The sequence below is a fragment of the Psammomys obesus genome, unplaced genomic scaffold, assembly GCF_907164565.1.
Source record: "Psammomys obesus unplaced genomic scaffold, mPsaObe1.curated_primary_1811, whole genome shotgun sequence".
Classification (NCBI taxonomy): Eukaryota; Metazoa; Chordata; class Mammalia; order Rodentia; family Muridae; genus Psammomys; species Psammomys obesus.
Window position 1 is genome coordinate 4,688,387 of NW_026596064.1, and position 22,613 is coordinate 4,710,999.

A 22,613-nucleotide genomic window follows, 5' to 3' on the forward strand; every position below is an offset into this window, starting at 1 on the left:
TCTCTTATTCCTATCTTTTGACAGAACACTTGTTTCCCTCTGTGTAAAATGATCTATCATTTTCAAGTCACTGCATAAGAATGGACCCCTCCCCCAGGTTTCATTGCAATTGACGGTATATCCATAAAGCTGTCAGTATTATTTTATTGTTTTTCATAAAATCTCTGTGAATTAAGGAGGCCTGGAATTTCTAAACCATAATTTTGACCATGCAGCAGAAGCATTTCAGATCACCTGCTTGTCCACGGCGTGGGCACGTGTGAATTCCTTGTAGTGGCAATGCTGTGTCTCACCTTCTTCTCTCTCGATTGCTGTGCTACATGCTGAGGCCTTCATTTGTTCCTGCATTTCCTGCATGCCTTGTCATTATAGACATCTGGAGGTTATCATGTAGCCCTCTTAATTAATTCAGTTCAATTAATAAATTACTAGGTAGATTTGGGGCTAGGAGTGGGTGCAGGGCACCTTCCGGCCTCCCTGTGCAGGAGAGCTCTTGCAATCAGGCCTGGAGAGCCCTCTTCAACAAGTCTGTGAGACACTTTCCCAGCAGGCAGGCTGCCTGGAAGAGTGATTGGCATATCCTGAGTGAGAGCTCAGCGCTATCTTCACACAGTGTGGGCACTCTGATAGAACCCTGGTTGGGCTGGGCTGGTTATCCCTAGTGGAGTTAAACTAACTTTTCCATAATTTTCCAGCTTAGTTAGCCGCTAACGGGCCATTTCTTTTGATTTGTGGGGTCACCGTCACATTGCTGGTGTTGAATATTCTTTCTCCAATAAATGTCAGTATTTGTTCCAGACATTTTGGCAACCAGTGCCTCTGTGTCCACCTTCCAGGGGCCTCTTAGGGTTGGCGGTGGGGCTGAGCCGGATTTGTACAGAAGGCATTTTTAAGTGTGCTGCCTTGTATCTGTTAACAAAATAAACATTTACGATTTCTCTAATGCGTACTGGATAAATTTAAGCTGAAGTGGGCGTGCAAAGCGCTCTCCTTTGGCCCCTTTGCCCACTCTAGCTCTTGGTCAGCCGCATTTGCATATGCCCCTCCAGCCACACTGAACACAGTGTTGTCTGTTTTTTCTGTTTTCCTAACTGCAGATTTCAACAATGTCTCACCCATCTTGGCTGCCACCCAAAAGCACTGGTGAGCCTCTCGGCCACGTTCCTGCACGGATGGAGACCACCCATTCTTTTGGGACCCCCAGTATTTCAGTGTCGACACAACAACCACCCAAGAAGTTTGCTCCAGTTGTCGCTCCAAAGCCAAAATACAACCCATACAAGCAGGCGGGAGGAGAGGGTAAGTTCTGGTGACTGGGGTGGAAAATGAGAATAAAAGATGTGATTTGCACTTATGGTTGTATTGGAAGGGGGCTTCTCAGTATACTTAATGCAATCCATGAACTGTCCATTTCTAATTAGCCATCATAGTTGTTCACACCAATGACCTTCTAGAAACAGAGATGAAATATATTAATAATTATTATTATATATTAAATATAATTAATAATAAATATATTAATAAGATAGGAAAATATCTAGTGATAGATAGCTATTGCTATTTATTACTATAAAACAGGTAGAGACAAGACAAAGTCACTTCATGTATAGCTCAGAGCCTTTCTGTAGCCTTATCCTCATGCTAACCTATCCTGTGGGGATGTGTCTACCAGCCAAGGGATTCCCACTGTTGCCAGCAGACAAGTGACAAAATGTCACCAAGCAATAATTAGTCCAAAGAGAAAGCCACAGGACAAAATTCCCTGCAAACTCCCCGGAACTCTGTTGCCTCTCACTGGTTCTGCCCCAGAAAGCTGTCTGTGACACCCGTGTATGTTGAAATCACAGATGGCTCAGAGGAAGCCTTAGTTCCAGGGGTTTTAGTAGCAATGGATCCATGTTACATCAAGTGGGTTTTGAATGTCTACACGAGCTGAGCATGCAGTGTGTGGCTGTAACGTGCCCTCTCACAGCGCGCTTGACCCTCGTAGTCTCTGCGGTAGAGGAGACTCAGCGTTTATACCAGTCAACGTCACCAGCTCCTTCACACCCACAAAGCAGTAACTTAAAAGCAACGTATAGGATTGTGTGCAACCGAGAACAAAAGACGTGCTCTACAGAGATTCAGTGTCTTTCTCTCTTCCCTGCCGCGCCTAACCTTTGAAGAGCGACCATCTGTCTCTAAAGTCCTCTTCACCGTGTTCTTAGATACTTCTGTGTTTTTATTGTAGCAGCATTGCAGGGCATTATGTTATACCCTGCGGTGTTGCCTCTTCCTTCTAGTTCCCTCCAAGTCTTTCCCACTACCCAGGAGCCACCCCACTAGTCCAACAGTTTGCCTGCTCCATTGGCCTACGAGTGCTGTGGGGCCCCTGTCAGAAACGTGGCACAGATGTCTGGCTTGTGTAAGGACACTGCAGACTTAGAGGCTATGGGAAGGCCAGGCCTCTCTACTCTCTGGGTGTTGTGGATCTTCCGGGATCTCTGTGTGTTCCTTCCATACAAAAGGCATTGCCAAGTCAGGAGCATGCTTTTCTGGAAAAAGTACAAGCTGTCCATGTATTCCGTGATCCCAGTGCCTGGGCTCGAAGCATCATCGCCCTTGTAAGAGAGTGTATTTTTGCAGTTTGCTAAGGTCTTTGGTTTACACTGACTCATTATCCTCTGGGGATTTTAGGGCTCACCTTTGCTCAAGAGCAGGGAGAGCCATGTGTTGGCTTCCTGGTTGGTTTTCTTAGCTTCCTGGTTGGTTTTCTAAGCCCTTCCTTTTGTGTGATTTAAAGGGCACCATTAGTTCTTTTCCTATTTGGGGAATTCAAATGGACTTTGTACTAATTAGAAGAGCACAGAGACAAAGTGCTTAACAGAAAAAAGGTCATGAGGAAGCTTTAGTAGGTATGGGAATTGATTATATGCCCAAAGGTTACTTTGTACATGAAAATTCAGGGGCCATCAGGAGAGGAGAAACATATATTCGTGTATCTCTTTACTCTGAATGTCCTGAGGCATAGTAAGACAAGCCTCTAATTGTGCCCTGGCTTGCCATGCCCCTGCCTTGTGATGGACCTGCCTCTGCCCTGGTTTTTCACTGATTTACGATGGTATAAGCTGAATTACGTTCACCACAACTACTTGTCTTCTCTTGCCACCCACCCTGTTGCGTTTGTTGCCTTGTTGGGATCCTGCTTGTACCACTTTCCCCACAATGTTCGGTGCAACCTGAAGCAGAAGGTATCACTTTCTTCTTCACAAACGTGCTGTCACCTCAATGCAGCACTGCTACAGGTACTATCCCTCCTGCTTGGCCCCCGCCACTCACTGACCGTGTAGTCTGTACCACACACGCCATTCTTCTGCAGCCATTTGATTGTCTTTTTCATACAAGCCAGTGAAGTAGCTCCCACCCGCATCCAGGAAGAAACTGAAATTCTGAGAGGGGGTGTCCCTCACTGTCTGTTCTGTCTAGGGATGTGCTATGCCAAGGCTGTTGTTCGTAGGCAACGTGAACCTTAAAGCTGCATAGTTCAGTTACGCTCTTCTCCTCTCCTCATTTCAGGAGCCTCTCATTTGAGGAGTTGTCTAAAAACTGCTGCTTTCAAGTTAGCATGTGCGTTGTTTCTCACATTAGCATTATGTCCGTGATCTCTGGGGTTTGTTTTCTTACTTTTTCCTTCTGGCGGGGAAAGCAGAAAGGCACTCACATGTTTTCCACATCAGCTTATATTTATGCTCTACCCATATGTTATAATTTTCTTTTATAGAATACTGTGCTAATAACCTTTGTCTAGAGGGCTTGGACACACAGTGGGTTTGCCTTTTCCCAGGCAGTGTATTTTTTTTTTAAGCCTTAGGCCCTTTGATTCCCCAAGAATTTTTAAAGAATTTGTATTTTCTCAACCATTTTAGAGGCCCCTACATTCTCAAATAACTGCTGTGTCCAGCTTTGAACTTTGAGGTGTGTGTTGTGTGCTGTGTGTGTTACAAATGCATATTGTTTCATGTACATGTATTTTTTATAAAGTTCTTTGGAATGCATTATGTTTTTTTTCCAAGGGCATTGTTTATCCTGTCATCTGGCTTCCACTTTAAGAACAACTAAGAAAACACTAAAGCAGAACCAGCACCATGAAACCTCAAACTTTGATGGTGCAGGAAAGTTTTCTTTCTGTTCTCTATAGGTAGTGAAGTATCTGAACTTTCTAAGGTATTGTTTATCTGAGATGATTTTGAGGTTATTCTGTTTTTTGTCTGTCCATCTGTCTATGTTTCTCCTTGGTTTGATAAGTTTGTGAAGTTGGAATTGTCTTGTCTTGTAGATTTATCTTTCCATAATCTTTCCATTTACAAACTTATTTTTTTTTTTGTATTTGACAAGTGAATCTGTAGTGCACTGATTGTAGGTGGTCTTGTGCTAGAACCTTTCATATTGGCTCAGTCCTTTATATTTTTACTCACCACCTGTATTTCATTGTTTTGTTTTTAAATTTCCAGAGATAAGTTTTACTGTTGCTTTCTCAGGCAGACAGAACAGATGTTATTTCCATTTTACTGATTGCTAGTCCAGCGAAAATAAAAGAGCTTATTAAAGAATGTAAGAGGACTGAGCATAATAGCTCTATACCTATTGGACGGATGCATGCATGTGTGCATGCAAATGCTCGTGTGTACGTCTGTGTGCATACGCACACATGCACACACACTGTGAAATAAAGGAGGCGCTTCTTCATAGCCACACCCCTACTTACCATAAGATTTTTAAACTTTTAAAGAACATTTATTTTATTTCAAACGTTTGAGTTTTTGCCTGCATGTGTGTCTGTGCATCATGTGTGTGCAGTGCCTGTAAAGGACAAAAGAGGCCCTCAGATCCCGTAGAACTGAAGTTATAAACAACTGTGAGATGCTGTGTTACTGGTGGGAATCGAACCCAGGACCTCTGGAAGAGTAGCTCTTCTCCCCTGAGTCATCTCTTCAGTGTCTGGTTTTGACTTTTCCAAAGTATTATGCCCATTAACTATTTAGCTAGACAACTTTGACTTTCACATAATTTTGGTATTTTAATATTTTATGATACTTGTTTGAAATTAAATTCAAAGATGGAAGCATTCCACAAACGATTTTTAAATATATTACTTCTGTATCATAAACAGTTCCTCTGCTTTTATTGCTCGTCCCAAGTGTATGAAGGCAAAGCAGGTGAGGAGAGATGAATGCAGATAGAATGTTTTCTTCTCCATTCTTCTGTGCTGTTATCTGATGCTATTGTATCCATTCCATGTAGTGGAAATAGTTTTAGAGAACATTGTTAAATACAACATAGTTAGTGACAAAAGACCTTGATAACCTTATGAATTGGGTTTCCTTGGGATAAATGTGTCCATAGTTATTTCTTTCTTGTGTTTATAGTTGGGCTGTTTTATACGCACTAATATGAACTTTTGAGTATTAGAAACAAGAAGAGTTTGAAAATTGCTTTGTCTAGCCCTTCTCTCTTGATGTCTGTGGAAATTTTATCTAAGTGCTCCGTAAGCACCCAACCAACTTCACTGCATCTCTAACCTGAAGAAGTGGTGCTAGAGCACAATGGTATCTTAATATTTAGATTCATAGAGTGCTGTGCTCTCTCTAGAGGCTCATTGCTCTTCATGTAAGGTATTCTTGTATGTGACTTTGGACCTACAAGTAGCACACATCTTTTTATTCGCTTGCCAATCCTATTAACTCATCAGGAACCATAGTCAAGCCGTTGCAATGCATTCAATTTTGATTATATTTCAGAGCGTGCTGGGAGGACCTTCAACATTCACTAAAATAGCATTAACTCCCCCGAGCCTGTGCTTGACTGGCATGGCCTTTGTCAGGGTCAATATAAGGGTCTCAGCCTTGTCTGTTGCTATGGAGTGCAGGACAGAGCTTGTAATTTTCAGATTCTCAATGGTAAAGAGGACCATCTGTTTCTTCATTAAAGAATCAGATACTAATTGTGATAATTTGGTTTTTACATCTTCTTGAAGAAGAAGGAATTTTTAATTTGTGGCATGTTATCAGATCATACCATATCCCTAACCCTCTCTGCTACCTAGCTCCATGGCACAATTCTGGGTGGGTGGTCTGTCTAGGTCAGCTGTTCATAACCCGTGGATCATGGCCTCTTTGAGGGTCACATATCATATATCCTCCATATGAGATATTTATATTGTGGTCCATAACAGTAGCAAAAGTGCGTTTATGAAGTAGCAACCAAATAATTTCATGGTTGGGGATCACCACAACATGAGGACCACAGTGTCAGGAAAGTGGAGAACAGCTGGCCTCTAGGCATTTACTCTCTTGTAGTAGTTTTATCAAGCCCTTGGGCAGAATCTTTTTCTTCAATCTTGTTTTACTGGTAAAGGGAAGTAGCTGGTTATACCATCTTTAAGGCTTTCAAGGTCAAGTACAATGGTAAGTATGGAATTGTTTGAAAGGCAGAGTGCTTCATAACCTCAGGGAACTGTCATTGTATGCTCAACATTCAGGTTCCTAAAACAGGTTTTGTGGTAGACACTCTTCTAGGGGCTGAAGGAATGACAGCAATATGGAGTCTGTTTGCAGAGAAAATGGATTTTCCTTTATAATAGGCATGAGTTATTGTCACTAATACTTAGAAACCTAGATAAGTTATGAAATAGTATTTCTATTACAAGTATAGTTATAATCTTAACAATATTATTGCTAGTAATTCTAAATTACAAACTGGGGTAATGACAAATGCTCACTATTTCAATTTACATTATTACTAATGGCCTTCGTAAATATCAGTAAATATTACTAAGATTATAGTGTTAAAAATCAAACTGCCTAAATATTATAAACAGAAAAAAAATTAGAGCTTCAGGCAGGCAGAATCCTAAAACTTAACCTTATAAAGTATTTCATTTTCTATGTGACAAGATTTGATCCTTAGATGTCATCACAGAAAATGCACAGATGTGGTCCAGGAATGCTCTGCAGTATGATTGAGTGTTTCGTGCAGGCCAAAGTTATTATCCGGGTTTTGGAGGCTCAGAGAGTCCTGAGTGGCTTGTTGAGTATTATAAAGCTGTGCCTCAGACGTGAGGATTTCTCCCGTGATTATCATAAGTGTGCATCATAGATGCATTCGTGACGCCTGGTTTGGAAGCCACCCTGAGAACGGATGCACACGAACAGAGCAGATTAGATGTTTTAGCACAGGAAGATGTTCATGTAATTGGTGACAAAATTCTCATTCATTTTGTAGCCTGTCAGCCTAATTAATGTTGAGATGAATTTGTAATAAGGTGATAGATTCCCAGTTCTTGCACAGTTTGAAAAACAGTGATTAATACTGATTTGTATGGGAGGTGCTCTGTATTTGTCTTCATTTTCCAGTATCTAAATGTGTGCTTCTGTTGGTGTGTTTTAAATTTGAATAGCTAAATTTCTTTCTCTATGAGTAAAAACTCAGAGCACCCCACTGAGGACAGACAGTCGACAGACAGAGGAAGCAAAAGCCATGCTGATGGAGACAATTCCACATTAGATGACTATCCACAGACACTTCTGAAGTGAGAAAGCCCAGGAGATGAGTGATTGCCAGTGGCCAGAGATAGGCAGAGTATGGGTGTTCATGCTAAAAGAACGCAGAAGGAGTCTTCTTGTGTGGCAGAATTTTGGTAGTTCCCTGTGTCTCATCCTGTATCACGCTGCACAGATCTATACACACACATGCTGATGGGTATAAGGCCAATGCTGGGATGGAAAGAGTGTCACCCAGTGCTGGTGCAAACTCTCAGGATCTGGTTTGGATGACTCACAGTAGCTGTATGCCATGGTGCCAGGGGAAGACCTGAGTAAAATATTACTTAGATTTTATGCTATTTTCGGAAATTTCTATTAGTCTGTATTTTTTTTTTAGTAAAACTTTGAACAATTGTGAGTTAAAGAAACACATTACTTCATAGAGTGCTATCTTACATAAGTTGTATATTTTATGGTCACTCTTACATTTAGTTTTCAGTAGTATTTAGTCTTCCAGAAAGTTGAAAGAGCAAAGAAAAAAAAATTCATGTCCTATTTGATTTGTGTATAAGTAGTATTCCCAGGAAATATTCAATCAAAACATTTTCATCATGAGTTTCTTTCAGTACCACCAAGGCCCAGTGTTCTGATGTTAGAGTGTGTGTCCTACTGCTCTCCCCAGAATAAGGACCGTAGCTTTTGAAATTTTGAGCATCCGTTCCCCTGTGAGCATTCATTTAGGACCCAAATCATTCTTCCTAATGCTGTATCTCTTCATCTGAACTCTCTCTCTCTCTCTCAGGCTTTTACATAACATCGTTTCAAAGAACTCTGCTTAGGATACAAAAACCAAAAGCTTAAAACCTCAGGATATAATATTGCTTCCTCGAAGATGGCTTGGTAATACTCAACTTTCTGTATTCCAGGTTTTTTGTTATTTTGTTAACTTCTTGTAGTGATGTCTAAAATCTCAGCTGATTTGGGGTCGTGGCAAGTCTATGTAAATCATCTATAAATGGATTCATTATGGCTACTATAAAAAATTCGACACCTGAGCCTTTGGGCAAATAGACTATATAGAAAAACCATGGCCTACAATAATGATTGACCTAAGGAGCTATAAAAATATTCAGTGTATGGTATTTTTGTCATCCTTCCTTAAAATTTCTCATAGCCTGGGCTGCTGAGAATAGAACCTGGGGCAGAGGAGGACATATCCCAGGGATGGGGTACCCTGAGGCTCCCTACACTTTTCCCTGTCAGCATTCTCCCTGACTTCCTGTCCATCACACTTTTTGTGTGTTGCTGTATTCAAGAAAGTTAGATGCTCTGTAGTCCATTTTCTGTATCACATTCAGAAGGTCACATTATGTAAATTCAGTGTCATGAAAGAATTTGAAGGATCCCTTGCAGCGACACTGGGGAATGTTTTACAGTGAGATCTATTTGATTTACATCTTGGAGAAAGAGTTCAGGCTTCACCAGACAGGAAGGTATGTAAGTCTACAGGACCAGTAAACGCAGAAGCAGAGGATACAGCTCTCTGTGAGCTCTTTTCCTCAGAAGTACAGGAGGACTCCTAGCGGTATCTCTGCACTGAAAATGGGGTGAGTTCACTGTTGGGTAGACCCATGTTTTCCGTTAGTCTCTATACTTACCTTGAGGAACATCTCCGTGAAGTTGAGCAACAACAGAGCAAAGGCAGGAAGAAGAGCAGCCCGTGACCCTGCACCAGCTGCAGCAGTTTCTGGTGTGGTGCTAGCCAGCAGTATTGGCAGTCCTTGCGTCATCTCTGGTACCTCATCACGAAATGTTTCTGTGTGTATACATGATAAAAGGGGAGCTGTTCTCCGTTGATTTCCCTGAAACTGAAGACAGACTTTGACCTTCGCAAACATACACCGTATGGACTGTGAGATACGATCCAGCTTAAACTCTATTGTTCTTCCTTGCTTTCTTAGTTATCCAAAGACTTGGGGATGATTCTGAGGAAAGAAGGGAAGGGTTTTCTTTCAGAATATTTGCTACTACTCTAAAGATTCTGTATACAAATGCAGTTCCATATCTCACCATCTCACTTGCCTAGTTTAATTTTCACAGTGCCCTATAACTTTATTATTGCCCTTACCTTATCATTGTTCTTATTGACAAGGGAGTAACTTGAGATTCAGGGTACCCACAGTGAAACTAATAATGTAGAAGCCACATGCAACCAAATGTTAGTACCACCTTAAACTAGTAATTTACACAAGCCAGTGTATCATAATCACACATGCTGGAAGTGCTCTATCGCTGAGACCTTTATTCCAACCCTATCTACCGATGTTGACTCTTCCCCAAAAGTTTCTCTCATGAATAATAATCTTTTTATTTGATGTGTGGTGTTTCCTGCATTTGAAGTCCGTTTGTATTTTGCTTGTACCTGCCTAGCTCTGCTGCAAAAGATACTGCCTCTTGCTGACAGTTGAGTGGCTACACGCATGAAGAACACAGTCACCCAGGGCAGAACTGTGATTTGAATCTTTGTCCGTCATTTCAAGGGAGTTTCTTTTTCTTACACCAAATTCTACATTATTGATAGTGACAGTTTATTAAAATAAAGAACTCTTGTCACTGCTCCTTCCTACAATGGTTATTACCAAGAGCTACTTGAAAGCCAACAATATTGATGTGAATGAGGCCTAGCAATGTCCACCGGCGGTAGTAATCTGCAGTTACTACCAAAGGGACGTTATCGCAGCAAACCTTGGGAATATCAACTTGAAATGTTCGCTAATCAGGCGAATTCTGTCATCTTGCTTAAGCTTCTTAGGTGACACTGGGAGTTCTAATGACGTTAGAACAAAAATTAAAATGACATTTTAACCTGTCGTTATTTGATATTGACCTGTTCATTTCGACGGCACTGATTTGAGTTTTATGAAGTGCTTCCGCCTTAAAGATTATTGTCTGTACAAGAAACCTCCAGGTAGTATGTCTTGTTCCTGGAAATGTTGCCCAATATAGTATGTTTTATGGAGATTTTACGTCTTCATGACTTGAAATCATATTAATAACCATTCCATTATTGATTGCAGTTCAGATCTATTTAATGCCTTTTTTAAAAAAATCTTTTTGAGACTGCATCTTACTGTGTATTCCAGTCTGGCCTTGGAACTCACCATGTAGAGCAGGCTGACTTTAAACACACAGACATTTGCCCATCTCTGTGTTCCAAGTTCTGCGATTAAAGCCATGGACCATCACATCCCACTTCTCCTGTGATTTTTTTTTTTTTAACAAGGCTATATAAGTTAATCCATTACCAAATGTTAATAAGTAGTTTTCATTTTTGTGAGAAGATTGATATCTCAAAACGGCCATTTTTCTAAGAATATAAAGCTTTAGTATAAAGCCTCAGAAAATCATTGCAGGTTTTAAGTATCAGAGAATGACGAGTTTTCTTGGGTACAGACTACTGAAGGGCCGGCAGAGAGAGAGCAGCTTTGGGGCTGGCTGTTGCTTGGTGTGTGGACCCGGTTGAGACAGATAGTTCTGTGCTCCAGTTCTGCCTTCACGCTTTAACTCCCTGGGAACTGGGATTGAGTATCCAAAGTGGTTGTGAAGTACAGATGCACGCATCTCATCCAGCGATGTGCCCTGGGCACCGCACCTCGTGTGCAGAAGTGGTAAGTCAGTGGAAGGTGCCATCAACATTGTTGCCGTTATTAAAAATAAAGCAGGAATGCGACCCTGGGACTCCTATTCCGTAATTCCCCTCTGCATGTTTTAGATGGCGACAGCATAAGCTGTGCTGGCAATTTAAAGTGAATCTTTTGTATTATCTTTTTCTCACGGGCTGCTTGCTTGGTGCCCGGCACTTGCAAGTTGGCTTGGGTTTGGTTTCTCCTTGCAATAGTTGTGAAGAGATCTAGCCGGTCTCCAGTAGTTATGCCACACTTGGTCCACGTGTGTCCCCAGTTCCTCAGGCACTTAGATGTCATGCCCTGTGCAAGTGGTCACTACCCTCCAAGCCAGTTATAGCGAGGTTGCCTAAATAATAACTAGGTTTCCATTTTCCTCTCCCCACCCCGTACTTAGTTCACAGTATTTGGTGTTAGTGGGGGAACTTCATAATGAGAGGTGACTTTTATACATAGTCATGTATTTTTTTTTCTTGCCTTTTTTACTTGAAAAAGGTTTGCACACTCACCCTGAGCTGTGCCTGTCTGCAGAAGGCAGGATGGGACTGGATTTGCACAAAGACCACCTGCTGAGAATGGGGCCCTGAAGGATGCTTACCCCCACTTCAGAGGTGGGTGGACTGAGGCTAGCTGGTGAGGCCTTTGCACCAAGCTCTGACTGTAGGGAGTAGTCAAGGGGAGACCCACACACAGTAATTCTGACTCAAAGGAGCATCTTCAGCGATCGCCTGATTTTTTTTTTTGTTGTTGTTGCTTAGCACAAAACTAGTACCTGTACATTTTAATTTATTCCTCTTACATGGGAACTTAAAATGCCATATTTTTTTTTCCTGCTTCCATTATTGCAGTTTTGAATGATGATTCATCAGTGCAGTGGCCTATTTAAGTGAACCACAATAGCTTGGGTAGAAAGAAAAAAAAAGATCCAACACACTCAGGAATGGAAAGCAGCCATCTTTTTATAGCTAAAATTGCAAACATCTGGCAATTACTCTGTTCTAACTCCCCTCAAAAGAGAAGAATTGTCCCCTCAACTGGAGCCTGCTGCTGTGTTTAATCAAGGCTGCTATGCATGCCTTAAGGAGCGATAGGTTTTGATTCAAGGAGGCCATTGCCTCACCCACTTGGCCGGGGAAGCTTTGGAAAACACACTGCTTAATGTTACCCATATGCTACTGTTACATAATGATACTAGTGGCAACAGGGCAGTTAATAACTATAGAAACCCCCTTTGCTCTTCTGCCCAATTTTCTCAAGGTACTTTCATATTTTGAAAGTTTACTGGCCGGGTCACGTTTGACACTCTTAGTCTCCTTAAGCCTTTCGTATCCTAAGACAAAGATTTTACTTAATCAACACAGCTGATATTTTTTATGACTTGATTGTTTTATAAACTGGTCTATTGACATTGAAGGAAGAAACCCTTCCTTGTCCTCTTAACGCTTGATGTTGATCTCAGTCAAAAATCAGTTTGCCATGTTCTCGTTCCTCTCCTACCCCACCCTTGTATCTTCTTCTGATCATTGTTTATGAAACTACTTCTTCCTTCACTGACAAAAGGCGTCTCTGTGGGCAAGGGAAGTGAGAGAGCCTGGTGGTTTGCTGTAGATGCTGAGAACAAGGACTTCCTCATCTTTCTCTCAGGGCTGATCCGAGTGTTCGCTATGGCCTTAGCCAATGCCTTTTCCTTTCTGTTCCCCATTTATCTTTCTCTTCCTCTGGGTCTCTGAAGGTTAGAGGTAGACTTTACCTTTCACAACTTTTGCTATTCTCTTTCGTCATAGGGTATATTGGGAACGATCTTTACTATTCACTGAAGAGTGAAGAGTGTGTAGTAGGCACAAAACTCAAGGTTCAATGGCATAGTAGTTCTCAAAAACAGTCTCACTTATTAAAAATAGACCATTTTTTTTTTTGTTGTTGTTGTTAATATTGTGCTACCTGAAGTCATAGACTTTCATTGAGGCCTTTGAGAGTTTTATTCACATGATTTTTGTTCTTTTACCTTGGTACAACTGTGTTAAATGATCAAAGCCAGAGCTTTTCTCCTGACTTTACTAGGCTGTTCATTTCCAAAGTTCCATTGAAACTTGCTAACATCTCAATTAAGCTAAGTCCAGTTTTAGAGGAATGAATGGGCAAAATTTCTAGCTACAAAAGAAAAAAGAAATGGGTATTTTACCTAAATAGAGCTAGATAAAATGATGGTCTCTGTAATGTCAAAACAAAGAGTCCTTACTTTTCTTCATCTTTGTCCATTTGGATAGTCCTAGCCTTTCTCTGGGTGTACATTTTAAACTTGAAATACTTTATGATAACCAGTCTTGTTGCTATAGTGTTTTTCTTTGATAAGCTCACTAACACAGAAAATGTTGTACAATGATTCTTTTCATACTTTTACTGATGGGCTTAAAGTCTATAAACTCTTGGTCAGTATTGTGTTGCAGGGCATCTAAATGTCTACTCTGGTTCTCTAGCCAGAATTAGTGTAAGAGCTGGAATGTGTCTTAATGGTGGGCTCCATCTACTCAGGTGTAGAATATCTGAGTATCACGCACAGTGTCCTGGAGTATCCAATCCTTGCACCAAAACCAGATAACAACAGCAAAACCAAAGCAGTTATCAAGACTTGGTACTCTCTGTCATTTCTAATATAGTCATGTATTTTAATTTGGGACCGGCATTATGTGTTAAAAACTTTCTTTTTACAAAGCTGCGCATGGCAGGCTGGTCTAGAAAGTTCCAGAAAGTTCACTATTTCTGGCCATGAGTTTAGTTATTACTTAAAGCTGCCTTTCCAAAAAGAAGTTGATACCAAACCGGAACACCCAGATCTCAGCAGTTGTTTCCCAGACCTTATCGCTGTGACCTCTCTTCTACTTCACAGTTACAAATCTTCAAGAGAGGAATAACAAACAACAAGACACCATAGGTTGGGGACATTTTGAGGTGAGGCAATGCCAGAATTAGTTCTTTGACCTGGCTGTTGCAGAGAGAGCCTCAGCTCAGTGTTTTCTACCACACAGAGTATAGTGCGTAGGTGTGCTGGCCAGTATTGTGTCAACTTGATATATGCAAAAGTCATCTGAAAGAAGGGAACCTCAGTTGAGCAGATGCTTCCAGCTGTAGGAGGGCATTTTCTTATTTAGTGATTGATTGTTGGGAACTTTATCCCTGGGCTTGTGGTCCTTGGTTCTTTATGAAAGCAGCCTGAGAAAGCCAGTGAGCAGCACTCCTATATGACCTGGCATCAGCTCCTGTTTCTGTGTTCCTGCCCTGTTAAGTTCCAGTCCCCGCTTCCTTTATGATGAACACTGATATTGAAGTGTAAGACAAATGAACCCTTTCCTCCTCCCCAAGTTTCTTTTGGTCATAGTGTTTCATCACAGCAACAGTGACCTTAACTAGGACAATGGCCAAGATGTGGAAGCACCCTTCAGGTACGACTTATGAATAAATATTGATTGCCGGTTAGTAAGGTGTTTTGTTTAAATTTACAAAAGCTGTTATTCCTCAATGTACTCATACTTGACAAAATTGAGACTAAACTTTCAAATACTTAGGCAGAATTTTAATAACATATTTCGTGTTTATGTTCTAAAAACAAAACAAAATATATAGAACATCACTTCAAGACTCTAGACTTAAGAGTTGTTATACCTTTCCCCCTTGAGGGCATGCACTGTTAGGCAGCCTTGGTGTGGCCTGCCTGTATGGCAGAGCCGAGAGCATATTTTCTTTATAGCATCATCTATTGTTACTACTAAATTAAAAGTATTTTTCCATACTTCTTTGAAACCTGCTGCTACCCAAATCTATCTTTGGTCTTTGTTCTGCCTTTAGAGATTACAGAACCACACAACCTAAGCTCTTTTCATTTCTGCATTACGCCTCTGGAATCTGTCATATGTTCCTTGCTTTCCGTTGCATGGTTCCACTGCAAGGCCTCTAAAGCTTTAATGATTTAAATTACCCTGTCCTGGAAATCGTGTGTGATGTTCCAAAACTTCATGCAGTGTTACTGAACATGGGCAGAAAATGGCAAGCTCTCGTTTGTATTTACAAACAGACAAGTGCCAAGAAGTAGTTGTTCATTTGCTGTATACAGTGTTCTTACTTATCGGATTGTCCTGTATGGTGACATTGTGGTTGATTATTCTCCATGATGTATTTGTTTCTGAAAATCTTTTTGATTATGCAACAAAAAATACAGTCCCAACATCAGGAAGGTAAAAAACATGTACTTAAATACTTTATGTTTGAATTAGTTAGGAAAACGAGGGCTTATAGCTAAATAAGTAACTTGGAACCCAAAGCAGAACCCGAATAAGTATAATGAAAAAAAGAACTGGAAAAAAATAGCATTCATAAAGAGTAGCAGTAAGTAAAATTAAGATTTAAGAAAGTTTTCAAATTTGCCTCTGTGGTAAGTTTTGATTAAACATTTGACCTACGTTCTCTTGTTTGCAAGTTCGGCTGTTAATGCTTTGACTTTTCTTTTTTACTTTTTATGAAAATAGGATAATTATGTCTTCCCTCTGTCCATGTCAATGCCTTATAATTTTCATATTATGCTTGTAAAGCTCCAATACTTGTATGTAGTGAAACGGTGATGGAGACTCTGAGGACTCACCCGGCGGGCTGCCCTCTGCCACGTCGGTGATTGTGTTCCTGGTGTGTTCCCCAGCATTTCCCGTCTGTAAACATTTGGAGCAGAAGCCTGATGAGGGCATCATCCTAAAATGTAAGAAAATCTCTATAGCAACCTGTGAAGACAGGCATCACTCAAAGCTTGACAAATGCGCGTGTTTGGTAAAATTGAAGCTACTCTTACAGTGTGCTTCATGACTTTGATCATTTCTCCTAGCATGCTCTGGATTCAGATTTTATATATAGATATTTTTGTGTAAGATATTTTTCTTGTAAGTCGTTCATTAAACAATTTCATATTCTGTCTACTTGTTTGCTCTCGGGTCTCTTGGCTTCTGAATGATTTTTATTTTTTCATAGAGCTGCATATATAATTCCATTAAATAGAGGACTTTTTTGATATATCATATTTTTTTCTTCTGATTTGGGTTTCTCTGTGTAGAAATAATCCATATATAAATGTTACTGGTTTTACGGTGAAATTGCCATCTGACATTATTGCTCCTCATCCTTCAAAACAGGCAATCTGAGATTGAGTTCAAATCTTGGGTGATAGAACCTATACTGAGGACTATAGAGAATCTTCATTCTCTTCAACAACTAATTTGGTACCTGCTCTTATGCAGACGTTGAAAACAGTGTTTGAAGTGGAAGGAGGTTGAGCCACAGAGGAAGGTGGAAGCTTTTGGCTAGAAGATGGGCACCATGTGGATTAGCAGCGTAAGCCTGCCCTTACCACTGCCCGCTTACCCCAGTCTGTCAAGAGCCGTGATTTCTGGAAATTACTAAGGGTGTTTTAAAGTCTGACTTTCTTCTGAACAGTACTCCTAGGATTTCTTCACAAATGCAAATGGGCAAAACATATCTCTAGTCACGGTACTTACCGAGGAGTGGGGTTAGTTTCCTCAGTTGTAAAAGCAATGCAATGAAACAACACAACTTCATTTCCATCCCACTCTAAACTATGAAAAGGTGGGATTCAACTATAGAAATTGCATAAAAACAGTTTATTCCTGAAAGGCACGGAGTCAAACTGTTCTCACAAAACATGAATTCAGATAAGTTGTAAAATGGACCTTAGGATCTCTATTGTGTGTTTCCTCTTGGGATGCCTACAAGCTAATGCTTTACATGCTCTCTCTCCCACCTCCATAAGGAGTGTTTGTCCATGTTCTTGAATGCATCTGCTCACTAGTGAGCTCTCCTTAAATGTGTTCCAGTTGCTTGTTATATCATTTTTATAGCATTATTATAACTTGGCACTAACATTTCTTGTTTTGAAAGAAATGAAATGGAAACTGAGACAGATAATAAACAAGCTCTTCAAGGTCTTGTGGCTTATAAAAAAAAATTGAGGCTTTGATTTGGGTACAGCTATGTCTATATGCCAGTTTCATAGTCTAATGTTCTGACTTCCAAAGTCTGTGTATGGATTTTTTTTTGTTGTTGTTGTTGTTACATGGGCACACACCAAACTTTGGTTATATGTACACATATATATAGATAGCTATCAAAATAGGAGAGGTCTCAATTTGTTTATGAAAGTATGTGTAAGTGGAGCGCTGGCAGGATGGCTTCAATTTTTGATAAAAATTAAAACCTAAAGTAAGAATGAGTGAAATTTGGGAAAGGGACCTGATAGGCCTGGTGTCTTTGTACAGATGTTATAGCTGATCCTATGTGAACTTGCTTTGAATTTAGACAAGTTTATTTAAAATGTTCATTATTTTAAAAATGAATTGTGTGTGTGTGTGTGTGTTTGTATAACTCATAGAATTCTTTTTTTCTTTTCAGCATTATTAATTAAACTCAGGCAAACTGGCTTGGTGCTTTTACCTACTGAGTCCATCTTGTGAGCCCATGAAAAGTTTCAGGTCGACTTTGTATTGGGGAAGTTGATAGATTAAGTAGATAAAGTAACATCCAAGTTATGTGATGGGAACATCAGCCCAGGAGAATGATGGTTTCTATGGGGAATCTTTATTCATTTCTTACATATTTATTTTATGCTGCTTGAGTTTAGGTCTGCTTTTAAATGAAACTACTAACCTTTCCTGAAGTGTTTTTTTTTTAATTCTCTCTGAAGTAAATGGGTGGGCAAGCTGAATAGTAACCTCAAGAGAAGGGAAGTGCTTACACTCAACACTCAATCATACAAGAGTTGAGCAAACACACAGGGTGTTTCATGTTTTCTGCCCTGAGATGGGTAGGATTGGAAACAAAATGGTGTGATCTTTGCTCTGGCTGTTTATAGCAGAAAATAAATGAGAAATAAAAGTCTCTGGCCGAAGCTGGAAACAGCCCAGATGCCCCTCAACTGAAGTATGGATGCAGAAATTGTGGTACATCTATACAATGGAGTATTACTCTGCAATGAAAAATAAGGAAATGATGAAATTTGCAGGTAAATGGTGGGACCTAGAAAGAATCATCCTGAGTGAGCTGTCCCAGAAGCAGAAAGACACACACGGTATATACTCACTCATATAGACTTATAACATAGGATAAACCTACTAAAATCTATACACCTAAAGAAACTAATTAAGAGAGAAGACCCTGACTAAAATGCTCAATCCCCATCCCGAAAGGCAAAGAAGCTGGACATCAGAAGAAGAAGAAAACAAGAAACAACCTAGAAACCTGCCACAGAGGGCCTCTGAAAGGCTCTGCCCTGTAGACTATCAAAGCAGATGCTGAGACTTATGGCCAACTGTTGGGCAGAGTGCATGGAATCTTATGTAAGAAGTGGGAAATAGTAAGATCTGGAGAGGACAGGAACTCCACAAGGAAAGCAACAGAACCAGAAAATTTGAACACAGTGGTCTTCCCAGAGACTCATACTCCAACCAAGTACCAGGCATAGAGATAACCTAGAACCCCTGCACAGATGTAGCCCATGGCAGTTTAGTGTCCAAATTGGTTACATAGTAATGGGAAGAGGGACTGCCTCTGACATAATCTGATTGGTCTGCTCTTTGATCACCTCCCCCTGAGGGGAGAGCAGCTTTACCAGGCCATAGAAGATGACAATGCAGCCACTTCTGATGTGATCTGATAGACTAAGATCAGAAGGAAGGAGAGGAGGACCTCCCTTATCAGTGGACTTGGGGAGGGGCATGAATGAAGAAGGGGGAGGGAGGGTGGGACTGGGACGGGAGGAGGGAGGGGCTTATGGGGGGATACAGAGTGAATAAAGTGTAATTAATCCTCCATAGCCACTGGTTTAAAGGAGACTAAATCCTCGACTGCATGGGGAACACATTGCAGGAAATGTGGATCTGCGGTTGTGAGAGGGTTAATTAAGACTGTTCCCATCGTTTTGTAACAGGCCCAGCGATCCCCTATGAGCCATGTTAGGCTGTTGCCTGCATACTGTCTTTGCTGACCACAGTAATCGGGTCATAAGAGAAAGAGAAGTAATAGAGTGTCTCTTAGCAACCAACCCCAGGAGAAAGAGAAAATTACTCAATCCACGCCATTCAGCCAGGGAAGTAGAAAGGAAAGCGTTCTGAAAGTCTGAAAATGCTCAGGCTCAGGCTTCTGGGAGGCAGACAGGGATGGGGCAGGGAGAGGGGTGTTAGTAACAACAGTCTGTGGGGAACTGGTGTCTTCTCCCTTCACCTTTCCTTCGGTGCCCGGTGGTGGGAAGGGCTAAAGATGCCTTGTCTCCTATGACAGGGCCTGGGAGATTGAGGCATAGATGAGAGGCTGTGCGTGCGCGTGCGTGCGTGCGTGCGTGCGTGCTCACACATGCACATTGTTCATTTGTGTGTGTGTGTGTGTGTGTGCCTGTAAGTCTCTGTGTGTGGGCAAGTTTGTGTGCTCATGTGTGTTTGTGTGTGCATGTGCGTGTGCATGTGTTTGTGTGTGTAATCATCAGGAAATAATGCAAATTGTTAAAAAAAAACAACTATGGATGGTGGAGAATTCAAAATAAATAAAAAAAAAGAGGATTTGAATAATAGTCCCATGGTTGCATGGGTATCGAAGAAAGCATTTGTATCAGGCTGCTGGACGTGAAAATGTTTGGAGAGAATATTTGGATAAGATGTGGAGGGAGCTGTGATGAACTAATATTGCACCTATCGTACATTTTGTAAGTAGTTGAAAGGAGAAGTTTGTATTGCTCTTCTGACCTACTTCTTTCCTCACGCTCATCACGTTTGACATTTTCTTCTATTGCCTAATGTTGTGTTTTCTCCTCTGCTAGCTCACACGACCCATTGTCCACCGTGCACTGGCAAGGCGAGGTTTCATCAGTGCTGAGCAGTATGACTGGTTTTTGGAAAACATTCCTACATGAAAAGAAGATGAGCCCTAAAGGTTGAAGGAAAATAAGTAAATACAAATTAATACCTGATACCTTTTTGTAACAAATGATACTTGAATTTCGTTGCTGGTTTTCTTTTTTCTTAAGGCCAAAAATTTAATTTGCTTGTACTTTTTAGTAGTTTATTGGCCATGGAAATACCCTCTGTTATTGATCTGCTGGAAATACTCTCGAATGACGTCACCTTCTGAGACAGGCCGAGTTCTGTTACTAAGTGAGAATTGGCAGAGGTACACTGAGTTTGTATTTCTCCTCTGCTGGTACCTTTTGTTGCGGTTGCTCCATGTACTCCTGTATCTACACCACTCTCTTGTTCTTTATGTTTCCCTATAGTGGTAGACAGAAAGGTATATTGTTTTCTTATAGTTTGGGCTCTGACCTGATTCCTTGCTACAAATCTCTTCTGAACCATTCCCACAGAGCTCTCCTTCTTCTGTCTCAAACATAATATTAACAGGGACAGAGGCCAATAAAAAAATCTCTTAATATTGTATGGTGTCTTATAACCTATATGGAGAGTCATTATTTTATTTGATCTTCAGAACTCTTTGATATTTAAATGCCAGGAGTTATTCTCATTTTATGGAGACGAAGCTGAGTGTCCACAGCTGCTTTTACTTAGTATCATTGATTATAAAAATGCAGAGTGGGGGCAGTGTCTGGAATCTGGAATCTGAGCTAGAGTCTGAATTAAAGGTGTAAACTCCCTGAGAGGGCATGCCTCATTTCTCCCTTTATTTTGCTGTTCACATGATAAGAATTAAAACATAAGGTGATGATATTTGATGTGAGCAGCCTTCCTAAATACCACTCTATACCGCTGATGAATGCAATTTAGGCCCAGTGCTGTGTCTCCTGGCTTTCTGTCTGACAGGTCTCTGAGCAGCTTGGAACTTCTGTTTCCAGTGCCTGTTTTTGACTAATAACATAACTGACACATATTCATGTCGCTGTTATGAAGAAAATTTGCTGTTATTAGGAAAAATTTTCTATTCCCTTCAATGTTTCATTTGTATAAGTCTATCTCAGATTCATTTTCTTAGAGGACTTCAGAGACATTTGAAAATTTCCCATATGTTGGAAAATATATACAAATGACTTTATGAGGTCAATAAAACAAGTTTACCAAAATAAACCCACATCGTATTTTTGTAATTTGACAGCTCAGTTCCCTTATAACCTTTTTGCTCCTCAATGTGTGTCTGTAGTTTTCTTAGAGGCTTATCTTTCAAACTGTGTGTATGTGTGGGTATGTGCACGTGTGAGTGCTTGTGCCCTCAGAGTCCAGAAGAGAGAGCTGGATGCCCTGGAGCTGGGGGTACAGGTAGTTGTGAGCCATCCGATAGGGAAGATGGGAAATAAACTTGGTCTTCAACAAGAGTAGCAGGAACTCTTAACTGCTACATCAGCTTCTCATCTCCAGGCCTATAGTTTTTATAATATGCAACAGGTAGGCATAATTTTACATTTTCATTTAACGTGATAGAACAAGAGTGTATCTTATCATCAGCAGTACCATCATTGCCCTATTCCTACAATGATTGTACTCAAGGTCTTCATAGGTATAACTTTGTAGGGAAATTTCTTGGAGAAATTCAGATGTTTACTGCCTGCTTCCCTGAACCAGTACTCTATGATGATGGTAGTCAGGGTAGGTTGCTTGGCATGGATTTGATTATAAGGTCTTATGTGTTGAGGGAGGTAGAGATAGTTGTACAGATTATTTTCTTAGCCATATCTACTGAGCTTAACCAATAAACTCATTGGTTCAGGTGCAATCTACTGACAGTTCCTGATATAATATCCTTTGTAGGTCTGAGAGTGTATAGCTCAGTGGTAGAGGGCTTTCAAAGCAATTTTAAGGCTGTGGGTTCAAATCCCACATCACATAAATAAACCAAAGGAAAAACACATCATTCGTGCTCTTGTGGCTTACATGGTTCATTTTTGGTGTGTGATGGATCATAATTGAACAATCAGAAAAAGATTAGTTGACATGCATGTTCTTACAACTGCCTTTGTTCGTGTGACAAATTCAGAATTCTCTTCTTGGGATCACTGTTTTAAAATAGTTATGAGACCTCTTGTAAGGGTTCTTGGGTATTAACTCTGTTCTAGATATCTCCCAAATCCTAGTCTCCTCTTTCTCAATTCTTACATTAATTTTAAGCAATAGTTTAGTTGGTGTTTTTTCCTTGATGCTGACCTACCCTTATCATGACCACACTGCTTTTTTTCTGTATATGAAGCAAGGAAGCTTAAGACACAGTCATGATTTTTGGAGCGAGAATGAAGCCTGTGGCTCTTTACTAGACTCCACATTGTTGTATTCCTGAGGCATAGATCAGAACTAGTACCTGAGTTCTCGTGATGGTGCCCTTCAGAAGCAGGGTGGAGAGAATTGCCCCACAGCCAGTTTTGATCAATCTT

General features: G+C 40.6%; 1 protein-coding gene across 1 annotated transcript in view; it reads left to right on the plus strand.

Moving 5' to 3' along the window:
• Positions 1–22,613, plus strand: part of Lpp (LIM domain containing preferred translocation partner in lipoma) — a 434,005-nt gene that overhangs the window by 99,162 nt on the left and 312,230 nt on the right. The window contains exon 3 of the mRNA XM_055625216.1: positions 1,098–1,299. Within this exon, the coding sequence (XP_055481191.1) occupies positions 1,107–1,299 (193 nt within the window). The 5' untranslated portion in view covers positions 1,098–1,106. The remainder of the gene's footprint in view (positions 1–1,097; positions 1,300–22,613) is intronic.